Source organism: Moschus berezovskii, chromosome 2 (genome assembly GCF_049115385.1).
Source record: "Moschus berezovskii isolate FMDL1 chromosome 2, NW_MosBer_1.0, whole genome shotgun sequence".
Taxonomy (NCBI): domain Eukaryota; kingdom Metazoa; phylum Chordata; class Mammalia; order Artiodactyla; family Moschidae; genus Moschus; species Moschus berezovskii.
Window position 1 is genome coordinate 65200641 of NC_142461.1, and position 12774 is coordinate 65213414.

Below are 12774 nucleotides of genomic sequence, written 5' to 3' on the forward strand. Positions count from 1 at the left end.
TAATTAGCAGAAAGGAATCTCCGGATTAAAAATATTTTAGGTTCCTTTTTTAAAACCCCAAAGTTTTTTGACTAGTGGGAATACAGGTAATTGCTAATTTTTTTCTTTTTATATTTGGTAAATTTCTATGATAAATGTGCTTATGCAATATAAGAACAGATGGTAACTGTTCATTTACAAAAATAATTTGTTGTTTGAATTGCAAATTAAAACATTCCCAGGGCAATGAACTGGGTTTCTATGGTTTCTGAACTGGTATGGGTGTGTGGGGCTTCCCAGGTGACTCAGTGGTAAAGAATCCACCTGCAATGCAGGAGACGCAGGCTTGATCCTTGGGTCAGAAAGATCCCCTGGAGAAGGAAATGGGATAGCACTCCAGTTTTCTTGCCTAAAATATCCCATGGACAGAGGAACCTGGTGGGCGACAGTTTATGGGGTTGCAGGAAGCCTCGGACACAAGTTAGCAACTAAACAACAATGGGTGTGTGACAAGCGGATACAAGAAAGGTAGGATTTGAGATAAGCTGGTTATAATACAACACAATTTCAGAATGTTACCTGTGATCAGTCAATACTTATTTACTGCCTACTATGTGCAATGTTCTGTTTCAGACACTAGGGAAGTAGAGTCAGCATACAAAAACCAAAAATAGGAGATCATCTAAAAAAACAAAATAACAACAAATAACTCAAAAATGGAGACGAAACCCTGAGCTACTCTTGGGTTTGACAATAGGATTCTCCCTAGAGAAGTGAGGTTCAGTGCTTTTTTCACAGCTTAAGCTTTGGTGTCCATCAGAACTCACCAGATGTCCTGCATAACCAAGATTCAACTCAGCAGAATGTGAGGAGAAACCTTAAAAAGTGGCAGTAATTGTACCTTTAGAGCAGACCCACTTTCTGCAGGTGTGATTCTCATCAGAGCCAGAGAGTCTCCACGGACGGGCACAGTGTTGTCATTTAATTCAGCACTAGGAAGAGAAAGGTATGTTCACATCATGGAGGACTGATAGAGGTGACACAGGGGTCACAAGTAGCCTCTTCAAGAAGAAGAAGAAAAACAAACTCTTCAATAAGAAATTAATCCTGCTTTTCAACACACAAACTATCAAAAAGAAATATAAAAAAAAAATCCCATTTAAAATTGCATTAAAAATAATAAAATATCTAGGAATAAACCTAATCAAGGAGGTAAAAGACCTTTATTTTGAAAACTATATTCTGAAAACTGAAGAATCAATCTGAAGATGATGCAAAGAAATGGAAAGATATTCCATGTTCATGTGTTAGAAGAATTAATATTGCCAAATGTCCACACTATCCAAATCTATCTACAGATTTAATGCTGCTGCTGCTAAGTCACTTCAGTCGTGTCCGACTCTGTGCGACCCCATAGACGGAAGCCCACCAGGCTCCCCCGTCCCTGGGATTCTCCAGGCAAGAATACTGGAGTGGGTTGCCATTTCCTTGTGAAAGTGAAAGTGAAGTCGCTAGTCATGTCCAACCAGTAGCGACCCCATGGACTGCAGCCTACCAGGCTCCTCTGTCCATGCGATTTTCTAGGCAAGAGTACTGGAGTAGCTTGCCATTGCCTTCTCCGACAGATTTAATGCAAGCCCTATCAAAATGCCTATCAGGCCTTTTCAGAACTAGGACAAGTAATCCTAAGATTTAGATGGAAACGTTGTTGTTCAGTTGCTCAGTCTGATTCTTTGTGACCCCGTGGACTGCAGCATGCCAGTCTTCCCTGTCCTTCACCATCTCCCTGAGTTTGCTCAAACTAAGGTCCATCAAGTCAGTGATGCCATCCAACCATCTTGTCCTCTGTCATCCCCTTCTCCCCCTGCCTTCAATCTTTTTCAGCATCAGGGTCTTTTCCAATGAGTCAGTTCTCATCAGGTGACCAAAGTATTGGAGTTTCAGCTTCAGCATCAGTATTTCCAATGAATATTTAGGACTGATTTCTTTTAGGACTGACTGGTTGGATCTCCTTCCAGTCCAAGGGACTCTCAAGAGTCTTCTTCAACACCACAGTTCAAAAGCATCAATTCTCCAGCTCTCAGCTTTCTTTATGGTCCAACTCTCACATCCACACACGACTACTGGAAAAATCATAGCTTTGAGTATACGGAACTTTGTCAGTAAAGTAATGTCTCTGCTTTTTAATATGCTGTCTATGTTGGTCATAGCTTTTCTTCCAAGGAGCAAACATCTTATAATTTCACGGCTGCAGTCACCATCTGCAGTGATTTTGGAGTCCAAGAAAATAAAGCCTCTCACTGTTTCCCCATATACTTGCCATGAAGTGATAGGACTTCATGTGATCTTAGTTTTTTGAATGTTGAGTTTTAAGCCAGCTTTTTCACTCTCCTCTTTCACTTTCATCAAGACACTCTTTTAGTTCCTTTTCGTTTTCTGCCATTAAAAAAGGTGGTGTCATCTGTGTATCTGAGGTTATTGGTATTTCTCCCAGGAATCTTGATTCCAGTTTCTGCTTCATTCAGCTTGGCATGAGGCATAATGTACTCTGCATATAAGTTAAATAAGCAGGGTAACAATAAACAGCCTTGATGTACTCCTTTCCCAATTTGAAATCAGTCCATTGTTTCATGTCCGGTTCTGTTGCTTCTTGACCTTTATACGGGTTTCTCAGGAGGTAGGTAAGGTGGTCTGGTATTCCCATCTCTTTAAGAATTTTTCACAGTTCGCTGTGATCCACACAAAGGTTTTAGCATAGTCAATGAAGCAGAAGTAGATGTTTTTCTGGAATTCTTTTGCTTTTTATATGATCCAGTGGATATTGGCAATGGATCTGCTTCCTCTGCCTTTTTTAAATTCAGCTTGAACATCTGGAAATTCTAGGTTCAGGATTGTTGAAGCCTAGCTTGGAGAATTTTGAGCATTACTTTGCTGGTATGTAAAATCAGTGCAATTGTGTGGTAGTTTGAACATTCTTTGGCATTGTCTTTGGGACTGGAATGAAACCTGACCTTTTCCAGTCCTGTGGCCACTGCTTAGTTTTCCAAATCTGCTGGCATATTGAGTGTAGCACTTTCACAGCATTATCTTTTAGGATTTTAAATAGATCAGCTGGAATTCCATCACCTCCACTAGCTTTGTTCATAGTCATGCTTCCTAAGGTCTACTTGACTTTGCACTCCAGGATGTCTGGTGAGTGATCATACCATTATTTATCTGGGTCATTAAGATCTTTTTTGTATAGCTCTTCTGTGTATTCTTATCACCTCTTCTTAATATCTTCTGCTTCTCTTTTGCCCATACCGTTTCTGTCCTTTATTGTGCCCATCTTTGCATAAAATGTTCCCTTGGTATCTATAATTTTCTTGAAGAGATCTCTACTCTTTTCCATTCTATTTTTTTCCTCTATTTCTTTGCACTGATCACTGAGGATGGCTTTCTTATCTCTCCTTGCTATTCTTTGGAACTCTGCATTCAGACGGGTTTATCTTTCCTTTTCTCCTTTGCCTTTTGTTTCTCTTCTTTTCTCAGCTATTTCTAAGGCCTTCTCAGACAACCATTTTGCCTTTTTGCATTTCTTCTTGGGGATATTTTTGATCACTGCCTCCTGTACAAGGTTACGAACCTCCGTCCATAGTTCTTTAGGCATTCTGTCCGTCAGATCTAATTCCTTTAATCTATCTGTTTCTTCTACTGTATAATCATAAGGGATTTGATTTAGGTCATACCTGAATGGTCTAGTGGTTTTCCCTACTTTCTTCAATTTAAGTCTGAATTTGGCAATAAGGAGTTCATGATCTGAGCCACAGTCAGCTCCCGGTCTTGTTTTTACTGACTGTATACAGCTTCTTCATCTTTAGCTGTAAAGAATATAATCAATCTGATTTCAGTATTGACCATCTGGTGATGTCCATGTGTACAGGCATCTCTTGTGATGTTGGAAGAGGGTGTTTGCTACGACCAGTGTTTTTGCAAAACTGTTTCTCTTTGCCCTTCTTCACTTTGTACTCCAAGGCCAAACCTGCCTGTTACTCCAGGAATCTCTTGACTTCCTACTTTTGCATTCCATTCCCCTATGATGAAAAGGACATCTTTTTTTGGTGTTAGTTCTAGAGGCTCTTGTAGGTCTTCACAGAATTGTTCAGCTTCTTTGGCATTAGTGGTTGGGGCATAAAATTTATATGGAAATTTATATGAAGGACCCCAAATCGCCAAAGTAATCTTGAGAAAAAAAGAATACAGCTAGAGGAATCACACTCCCTGACTTCAAGCTATAGCATAAAACTACAGTAATCAAAATAGTATAGTATTGGCATAAAAACAGATACATAGATCAATGGAACAGAATAGAGAGCCCAGAAATAAAGCCATGCACTTCTGGTGAATTAAGCCAAAATAAAGGAAGCAAGAACATACAGCAGGGAAGAGACAGTCTTTTCAATAACAACAGCTGGAAACCTGGACAGCTGCATGTAAAAATGAAATTAGTACATCTCATACCATATACAAAAATAAACTCAAAACAGATTAAAAAAATAAAGGTAAGATCAGAAACCATAAAACTAGTAGAAAACACAGGCAGAACGTTCTTTCACATAAAATGTAGCAATATTTTTTTTGGATCTATCTCAAAGCAAAGGAAACAAAAGCAAAAAATTAAACAATGAGATCTAATTAAACTTAAAAGCTTTTGTAGTACAAAGGAAACCACTGACAAAATGAAGATAACAGAATGAAAAAAATATCTACAAACGATATGACCAATATGGGGTTAATCCTCAAAATACATAAATGGCTCAAACATCTCAATATTTAATAAAAATAAACCAATTAAAAGTGGGTGGTGGGGGGGAAGTGGGCAAAAGATGTGACAGACATTTTTCTGAAGAAGATATATACAAATAGACAACAGGTACATGAAAAGATATTCAACATCACTGATCATCAGGGAAATGCAAACCAAAACCACAATGAGACATCACTTCACATGTGTCAGCATGGCTATCATCAAAAAGAATGTAAATAACAAATGCTGGCAGGGATGTGGCAATTCCCTGTTGGTGGGAAGTCCCTGTTGGTGGGAATGGAAGCTGGTACAGCCACTATGGAAAACAGTATAGCAGCTCCTCAAAAAAACCAAAATGGAACTACTATATGATCCAGCAATTCTGAGTGTATATCTGAAGGAAAAAAACACTAATTTAACAAGATATGTGCCCCCCAGTGTTTATAGCAGGATTATTTACAATAACTAAGATATAGAAGTGACCTAAGTGTTCATCAAGATGAATGGATAAAGAAAATGTGGTGTATATATATGCAATGGAATATTACTCGGCCATAAAAAGAATGAAAATTTGCAACAACACGGATGCACCTAGAGGGTATTATGTTTAGTGAAATAAGACAGAGAAAGACAAATACTGTATTTTATCACTTACGTGTGAAATCTAAAAAATAAACAAATGAATATACAAGTGAAATAAGTCAGAAACAAATTTGCAGATATAGAGAACTAGGGGTTACCAGTGAGATAAGCTAAGTGAGAAGGGGTTGGATAGTGGTAGGAAATCAATAAGTAGAAACTACTATGTATAAAAGACACTTTACTCCTTGGAAGGAAAGTTATGACCAATCTAGATAGCGTATTATAAAGCAGAGACATTACTTGGCCAACAAAGGTCTGTCTAGTCAAGGCTATGGTTTTTCCAGTAGTCATGTATGGATGTGAGAGTTGGACTATAAAGAAAGCTGAGCACCAAAGAATTGATGCTTTAGAACTGTGGTGTTGGAGAAGACTCTTGAGAGTCCTTTGGACTGCAAGTAGATCCAACCAGTCCATCCTAAAGGAGATCAGTCCTGGGTGTTCTTTGGAAGGCCTGATGTTGAACTGAAACTCCAATCCTTTGGCCACCTGATGAGAAGAGCTGACTTATTGGAAAAGACCCTGATGCTGGGAAAGATTGAGGGCAGGAGGAGAAGGGGATGAGAGAGGATGAGATGGTTGGATGGCATCACTGACTCAATGCACATGAGTGTGGGTGGACTCTGGGAGTTGGTGATGGACAGGAGGCCTGGTGTGCTGCCGTCCATGGGGTCACAGAGTCGGACATGACTGGGTGACTGAACTGAACTTTGTATAAAATACATAAGTTACAAGACTATAAATATTTATATTTATAATAAATGTAAAAATAGAATATAATCCATAAAAATATTTAATCATTACATTGTACACCTAAAACAAATACTGTAAATCAATGAATAAGAATCCTGAGACCAAACCAAAAAAAAAAAAGAGAGAGATTAGTCCTATGTAGTTTGATGCTGCTGCTAAGTCGCTTCCGTCGTATCCGACTCTGTGCAACCCCATAGGCACTGCTACAAAACACAGAAAGCAGATGAAAAAATCCTTACAACATACGTGTATATGGAAGAACATGTACAATGTTAATTTGTAATAAGCATTTGTCCTTTAGTAAAAGCATGAATATACTGTGGCAGTTAAAATGAAGAAACTGTGGGCTTCTCTGGTGGTCCAGTGGTTAGGAATCTGCCTCGAAATGTAGGAACACCAGTTTGATCCCTGGTCCAGGAAGAAAGATCCCATGTGCCACAGAGCAACAAAGCCCATGCGCCACAACCATTGAGCCTATGTTCTAGAGTCTGAGATTCACAACTCCTGAGCCCATATGCAGCAACTACTGAGCCCATATGCAACAAATACTGAGCCCATGCTCTACAACAAAAAAAGCCACTGTAGTGAAGTCCGAGCACCACAACTAGAGAGTAGCCCCCACTCACTGCAACTATAGAAAGCCCACGCGCAGCAATGAAGACCCCCAACACAGCCAAAAATAAATAAATAAATCTTCCAATGTTGGTGGGAATGTAAACTGATATAGCCACTACAGAAGACAATATGGAGATTGCTTAAAAAACTAGGAATGAAACTACCTTATAACCCAGCAATACCACTTCTAGGCATATACCTGAGGAAACCAAATTCAAAAAGACATGTGTACCCCCAATGTTCACTGCAGCACTAGTTACAATAGCCAGGACACGGAAGTAACCCAGATGTCCATCGATAGATGAATGGATAAAGAAGCTGTGGTACAATGGAATAGTACTCAGCCATAAAAAGGAATGCATCTGAGTCCATTCTAATCAGGTGGATGAACCTAGAGCCTATTACACAGAGTGAAGTAAGTCAGAAAAAGAAAAACTAATATCGTATATTAACGCATATATATGGAATCTAGAAAGATGGTACTGCTGAACCTATTGGCAGGGCAGCAATGGAGATGCAAACATGGATAACAGACTTATGGACATGGGTGGCAGGGAGGAAGGAGAGGGTGAGACAAATGGAGACAGGAACCATATACACTATCATATAAAATAGACAGCCAATGGAAACTTGCTGTATGACTCAGGAAACTCAAACCAGGGCTCTGTAACAACCTAGAGGGGTGGGGGAAGGTGGGAGGGAGGGTCAAGAGGAAGGAGACATATGTATATCTATGGCTAATTTATGTTGATGTATGGCAGAAACCAAAGCAATATCATAAAGCAATCATCCTTCAATAAAGAATAAATTTTTAAAAAAGAATATGAAGAAACCATGGATAATATTTTAAAATTCAGATATATCAAAACAAAACCCACTGAATTATACACTGTAAATGGGTGAACTGCACTGCATAGTATTTGAATTGTATCTTAAAAAGGTGTTACTACAAAAACAAACGATTTCAACAGAAATTTCTCCAAAGCAGAAAAGATGTTCAATATCGTTATATTTTTTTTAATTGTAGGATAACTGCTTTATGATGTTGTGTTAGTTTCTGCCATACAATAACATCATTACTCTTAAGGTAAATGAAAATTAAAACCACAAAGGGTTTTGTGGTTCATACTCACTGGGATGGGTATAATTTTTAAAATGGAGAATAATAAACATTGGCAAGGATATGGAGAAGCAGAAATGATCATACATTTGCGGATGGGACTGGAAAATGCCATAGCTGCCTTGGAAGATAGTTTGGCAGGTCCTCAGTAAGCTAAAAATAATTACCACATGACTGAGCAACAACCCTCCTGGGCACAAATTAAAGAGAACTGAAAGGAAGTCTACAAATTTTTTGTATGTAAATGTTCAAGAATGACCTTATTCAAAATAGCCACAAAGTAGAAATAACAATGGCTTCCCAGGTGGCTCAGTGGTAAAGAATTCACCTCCCAGTGCAGGAGAGGCAGGTTCCATCCCTGGGTCGGGAAGATCTCCTGAAGAAGGAAATGGCAACCCACTCCATTATTCTTGCCTGGGAAATCCCATGCACAGAGGAGCCCGGCAAGGTACAGTCCATGGGGTTGCAAAAAGAGTTGGACATGACTTAGTGATTAAACAACAAACAACGGAAATATCCTTCGACACATGGATAAACAAAATACGGCATAACTACACAATTGACTATTATTCCGCTATGAAGTAACAAAACATGCTACATGGGTACACCTTGAAAACATTATGCTAAATGTAAACAGTCAGACACATATTTGTACAGTTCCAGTTATATGAACCATCCAAAGTAGGAAAATCCAGTACAGGCAGAAAGCAGATGGGTGGTTGCCAGGTGTTGGACGAGGAAGTAGAGAGACTCATACAGGGAGAATGCTTCTTTTAGGTGTGATGACAGTATTATGGAATTAATAGTGATAAAGGTTGCACAACTCTGTCAAAGTACTAAAAAGCACTAAATTACACACCTATAAAGTGTAAATGCACAGGAACGATAACTTTATAAAAAAGATAAAAGAAAAAATGATCTAAATCTACTATAGCAAAATAGGAAAATGTGACAAAGCTTGACAGTTGGTGCACAGATATGTATTATGCAATCTCTAAAGCTTTCTGTATGCCTGAAATATTACCTTTTAGAAAGGGGGTACAGCAATTTTTTAAAAGGAAGGGGACTCAGGTTTGATCACTGGTTAGGGAACTAAGATCCCATATGCCACAGGGCAACTGAACCCATGTGCTTTAACTACTGAAGCCCACGGACCGCAACTAGTGAGTCCATGTGCTGCACTGAGAGATCCCGCCTAACAAGACAAAGATCCCTCATGCTGCAACTAAAACCTGATGCAGCAAAATAAATAAATAAATAATTTTTAATAATGTGGGAAAATTGATTCATTAGAATTAATTAAAACGTTAAGCTGGAATTCCAGTTGTACCCTGATCACCAGTGAGTAAGTTTGCTGAGTACTAACTGTAAAGTCATCTATACAAAGCATGCACTTAAGTGTTATGTTGATGACTGCACCTGGAACTGAACAGCATTAAACAGAATATTCACTCAACAATGTTTGAACAGAGTTACAGATTTTACCATTTGTTATAAACTGGTATATATAATTTAGCCAGAACCAAAAGAAAATTAGTATTGTGTGAATTCTGAAGCACCTTCAACATGTTGTAGGAATAATGTGGACTTTCTTGAGTTTTACACATTCATAGGTAAATGGTCTGTATCTCGTGCCTTTGTTGGCTTTCTGTGAGCTGTAGTTTCTGGGAAGTGAGCAGCTCTCATTCCTGTAACTCTTGTAATCCAGTCATACGTGTGCCTACTTCACGAGGATTCAGTATGGCTGTGGTGGTGTTATCCCTCTGATAGGAACTCTAACTCGGTGTAAAGCCCCAAAGGTCTGTTACTTATTTTTATTTTATATTGTACTATATTTTATTTACAGTGTTGTTTGTTTCAGGTGTATAGCAAAGTGATATAGTCATATATATATATGTATATATATATATATGAATTAACAAAAGCAGTTCCCGTCTTTTGATGGGGTGCTCCTGGTTTATAACATAAATGGCATTATTTTGAGAGAGGGATAACTTAGGTATGGCATTGGGTTTTTTTCTTTTTGCAGCTTGAGGCAGTTGTAAAATAACTTAATATAGCTTTCTACAACTGTGTATTCTATAGTATTTTTTCATTTGGTGAAATTTTAACTGTTAATGTTTTTGGCATTGTGCTTTGTACCATTTATTAAATAAATTAAAAAAACAAACAATGTTTAGCACCAACTATAGTATATTAAAAAGCAGAAACATTACTTTGCCAACAAAGGTCCATCTAGTCAAGGCTATGGTTTTTCCCGTTGTCATGTATGGATGTGAGAGTTGGACTGTGAAGAAAGCTGATTGCCGAAGAATTGATGCTTTTGAACTGTGGTGTTGGAGAAGACTCTTGAGAGTCCCTTGTACTGCAAGGAGATCCAACCAGTCCATTCTAAAGGAGATCAATCCTGGGTGTTCATTGGAAGGACTGATGCTAAAGCTGAAACTGCAATACTTTGGCCACCTCATGCGACGAGTTGACTCACTGGAAAAGACTCTGATGCTGGGAAAGGTTGGGGGTGGGAGGAGAAGGGGACGACAGAGAATGAGATGGCTGGATGGCATCACCGACTCTGTGGACATGAGTTTGGGTGAACTCCGGGAGTTGGTGATGGACAGGGAGGCCCGGCGTGCTGTGATTCATGGGGTCACGGAAGTCGGACACGACTGAGCAACTGAACTGAACTGAACTGAAGCACAGAACACTGGATACACAGAGATGAACGAAACAAACTAGCATAGAGCAGGGGGCAGAAATCTAGTAAGATAAATAAATGGTGTAATTAGTCAACAAGAAAAGACAGGCAGAAAGAATTCAGAGGGAACCATAAAGATACCTGCATGTGTCACGTGAGAGCCTGTAGAAACAAAGTTTATAGAAACAACCCACTGTGCTGACAGGATGGCACCAAGACAACTGCCACACCTGAGAGACATTGCACATACTCCTTGCCAGGTAACTTACAACATTAAAAATATCTTCAAAGGTTTCAATCAGCTGAAGAAGAATGAGAATGAAAAAAGACTAATTAGGAGTATCTTCAAATGATCTAAAAGTAGGGCTTAAGAAGCTATGTATTAATGGGTAGAAGAGTGAGTCAAACTATCTTTCAAATAGATATTCTGAAACCATGTAGTCACAGACTTGAAAAGAGGGGGAAGAAAAGCACCCCCCAAAGAAAGGTAAGAGGAAAAGAGCATCAGTTTACTTCCATCTCCCCAGCACTGTACCTGTCTGTGGAAGTATCCTGAACACTGGCATTTTTATGACTTAATAAGCGATCTTCTCTTGTAACCTAAGAAAAGGAAATCACAAAAATTAAATCTCTATCGATGATACTAAAGTAAGAAGAAATTTATATTCCTTTGCAGTAAAAATAGAAATACCAGTTTGCTTCTGTTCTAGAAAGAGGTAATCACACCTCATCCATGAAAATATCAGTTAACTACACCCTGAACTCATACACCAAGTGCCCATTTCAATATATAGGTAGGCAAATCCATACGCTTTACTAGACAGCTCTCCATGATTTAAGACACCACCTGTATGTTGGTCAATATATACAGAATCCAAAAAGATTCAATGCCAGAATTTTTCAAATATATCAAAAGAAGAAATAGATATTAAGCTGTGTATTTGGCTTTTTATTTTTCCCTGAATATTTCAGAAGATAATTCTAAAAAATCTTTCTGAAGAAGTCAGTTTTTCCCTTAATTTTATTGAGGTATCATTTACATACAGCAAAATGCCACACATTTTAAATGTATGATGATGAATTCTGAAAAATATACTGGGGTACCTAATCAACACTACAATCAACATACATAACATGTCCACTGCCCCCAAATGTTCCCTTGAGGTTTCCAATGCAATCCCATCAAAAACCCATACATGTAGTCAGCCATGATCTGTACTTTTTTTTTTGGCCTGCAGGTTTTTGTTGCTGCATGCAGGTTTTCTCTAGTTGCAGTGACCATGGGCTACTCTTTGTTGCAGTGTATGGACTTCTCATTGTGGTGGCTTCTCTTGTAGAGCACAGGCTCTGGGTATGTGGTCTTCAGTAGTTGCAGCACTACAGTTTCATATAAATGGATTTATAACACCTGTCTTCTGTGCTTCCCTCTTTAGAGAGGCATGATGTTTTTGAGGTTCACCCATGGAGTTGCATGCATCAACACATTTCTTTTTATGTACTGAGTAGCTTTCCATTTTATAGATATAGCCCGATTTGTTTATCTGTTTCCTTGCTGATGGACACTTGGATCACTTCTAGTTTTTACCTATTACAAACAAAGCTGCCAGAAGCATTCATGCACCAATATCTGTATGAACCTATGTTTTCAGTTCTCTTGGATAAATACCTAGGAGTGGGACTGCTGGGTCACATGAGAAGTGTATGTTTAATATATTACCAAACTCTTTTCTCAAGTACCTGTAATATTTTATGTTCTTACCAGCCATGTGCATTGCAGGCAGTCCATTACTGCCCACACAGGGATGGTCAGTTATTAACTTTAGCTATGAAGTATGAGGTTAGCTGTAGATTATTTGCATAGACACCCTTTATCAAGCTCAAGTTCCACTCTGTTCCTATTCTGTTGTGAACATTTATCATGATCAGGTCTTAAATTCTGTGAAATGTCCTTTCCATATAAATGGAGACAATCTTCCTTAATTTTTAATATGTTGAACTATACTGGTTTTTGAATGATAAACCACCTTTTTCCCCAAGATAAACTCTAGGCCATGGTTACTACCCTGTTTATAAACTGTTGAGTAAGATCTGCTTCTATTTTGTTTAGGACTTTCGGTCTGTAGCAGCTTTTTCTGTACAATCTCTCTCTGGCTTTGGTATCAGGGTAAAACCAGCCTTGTAAGTGAG

The 12774-nt window shown here is 38.6% G+C and overlaps 1 protein-coding gene across 2 annotated transcripts in view; it reads right to left on the reverse strand.

Moving 5' to 3' along the window:
* The window catches only part of EPB41L5 (erythrocyte membrane protein band 4.1 like 5), a 183466-nt gene that overhangs the window by 15549 nt on the left and 155143 nt on the right, over positions 1 to 12774 (reverse strand). For both annotated transcript variants that reach the window (XM_055398926.2, XM_055398925.2), the window contains exons 20-21: positions 11123 to 11187; positions 881 to 971 (exon numbers count right to left, since the gene is read on the reverse strand). In XM_055398926.2, the coding sequence (XP_055254901.1) occupies positions 881 to 971; positions 11123 to 11187 (156 nt within the window). The remainder of the gene's footprint in view (positions 1 to 880; positions 972 to 11122; positions 11188 to 12774) is intronic.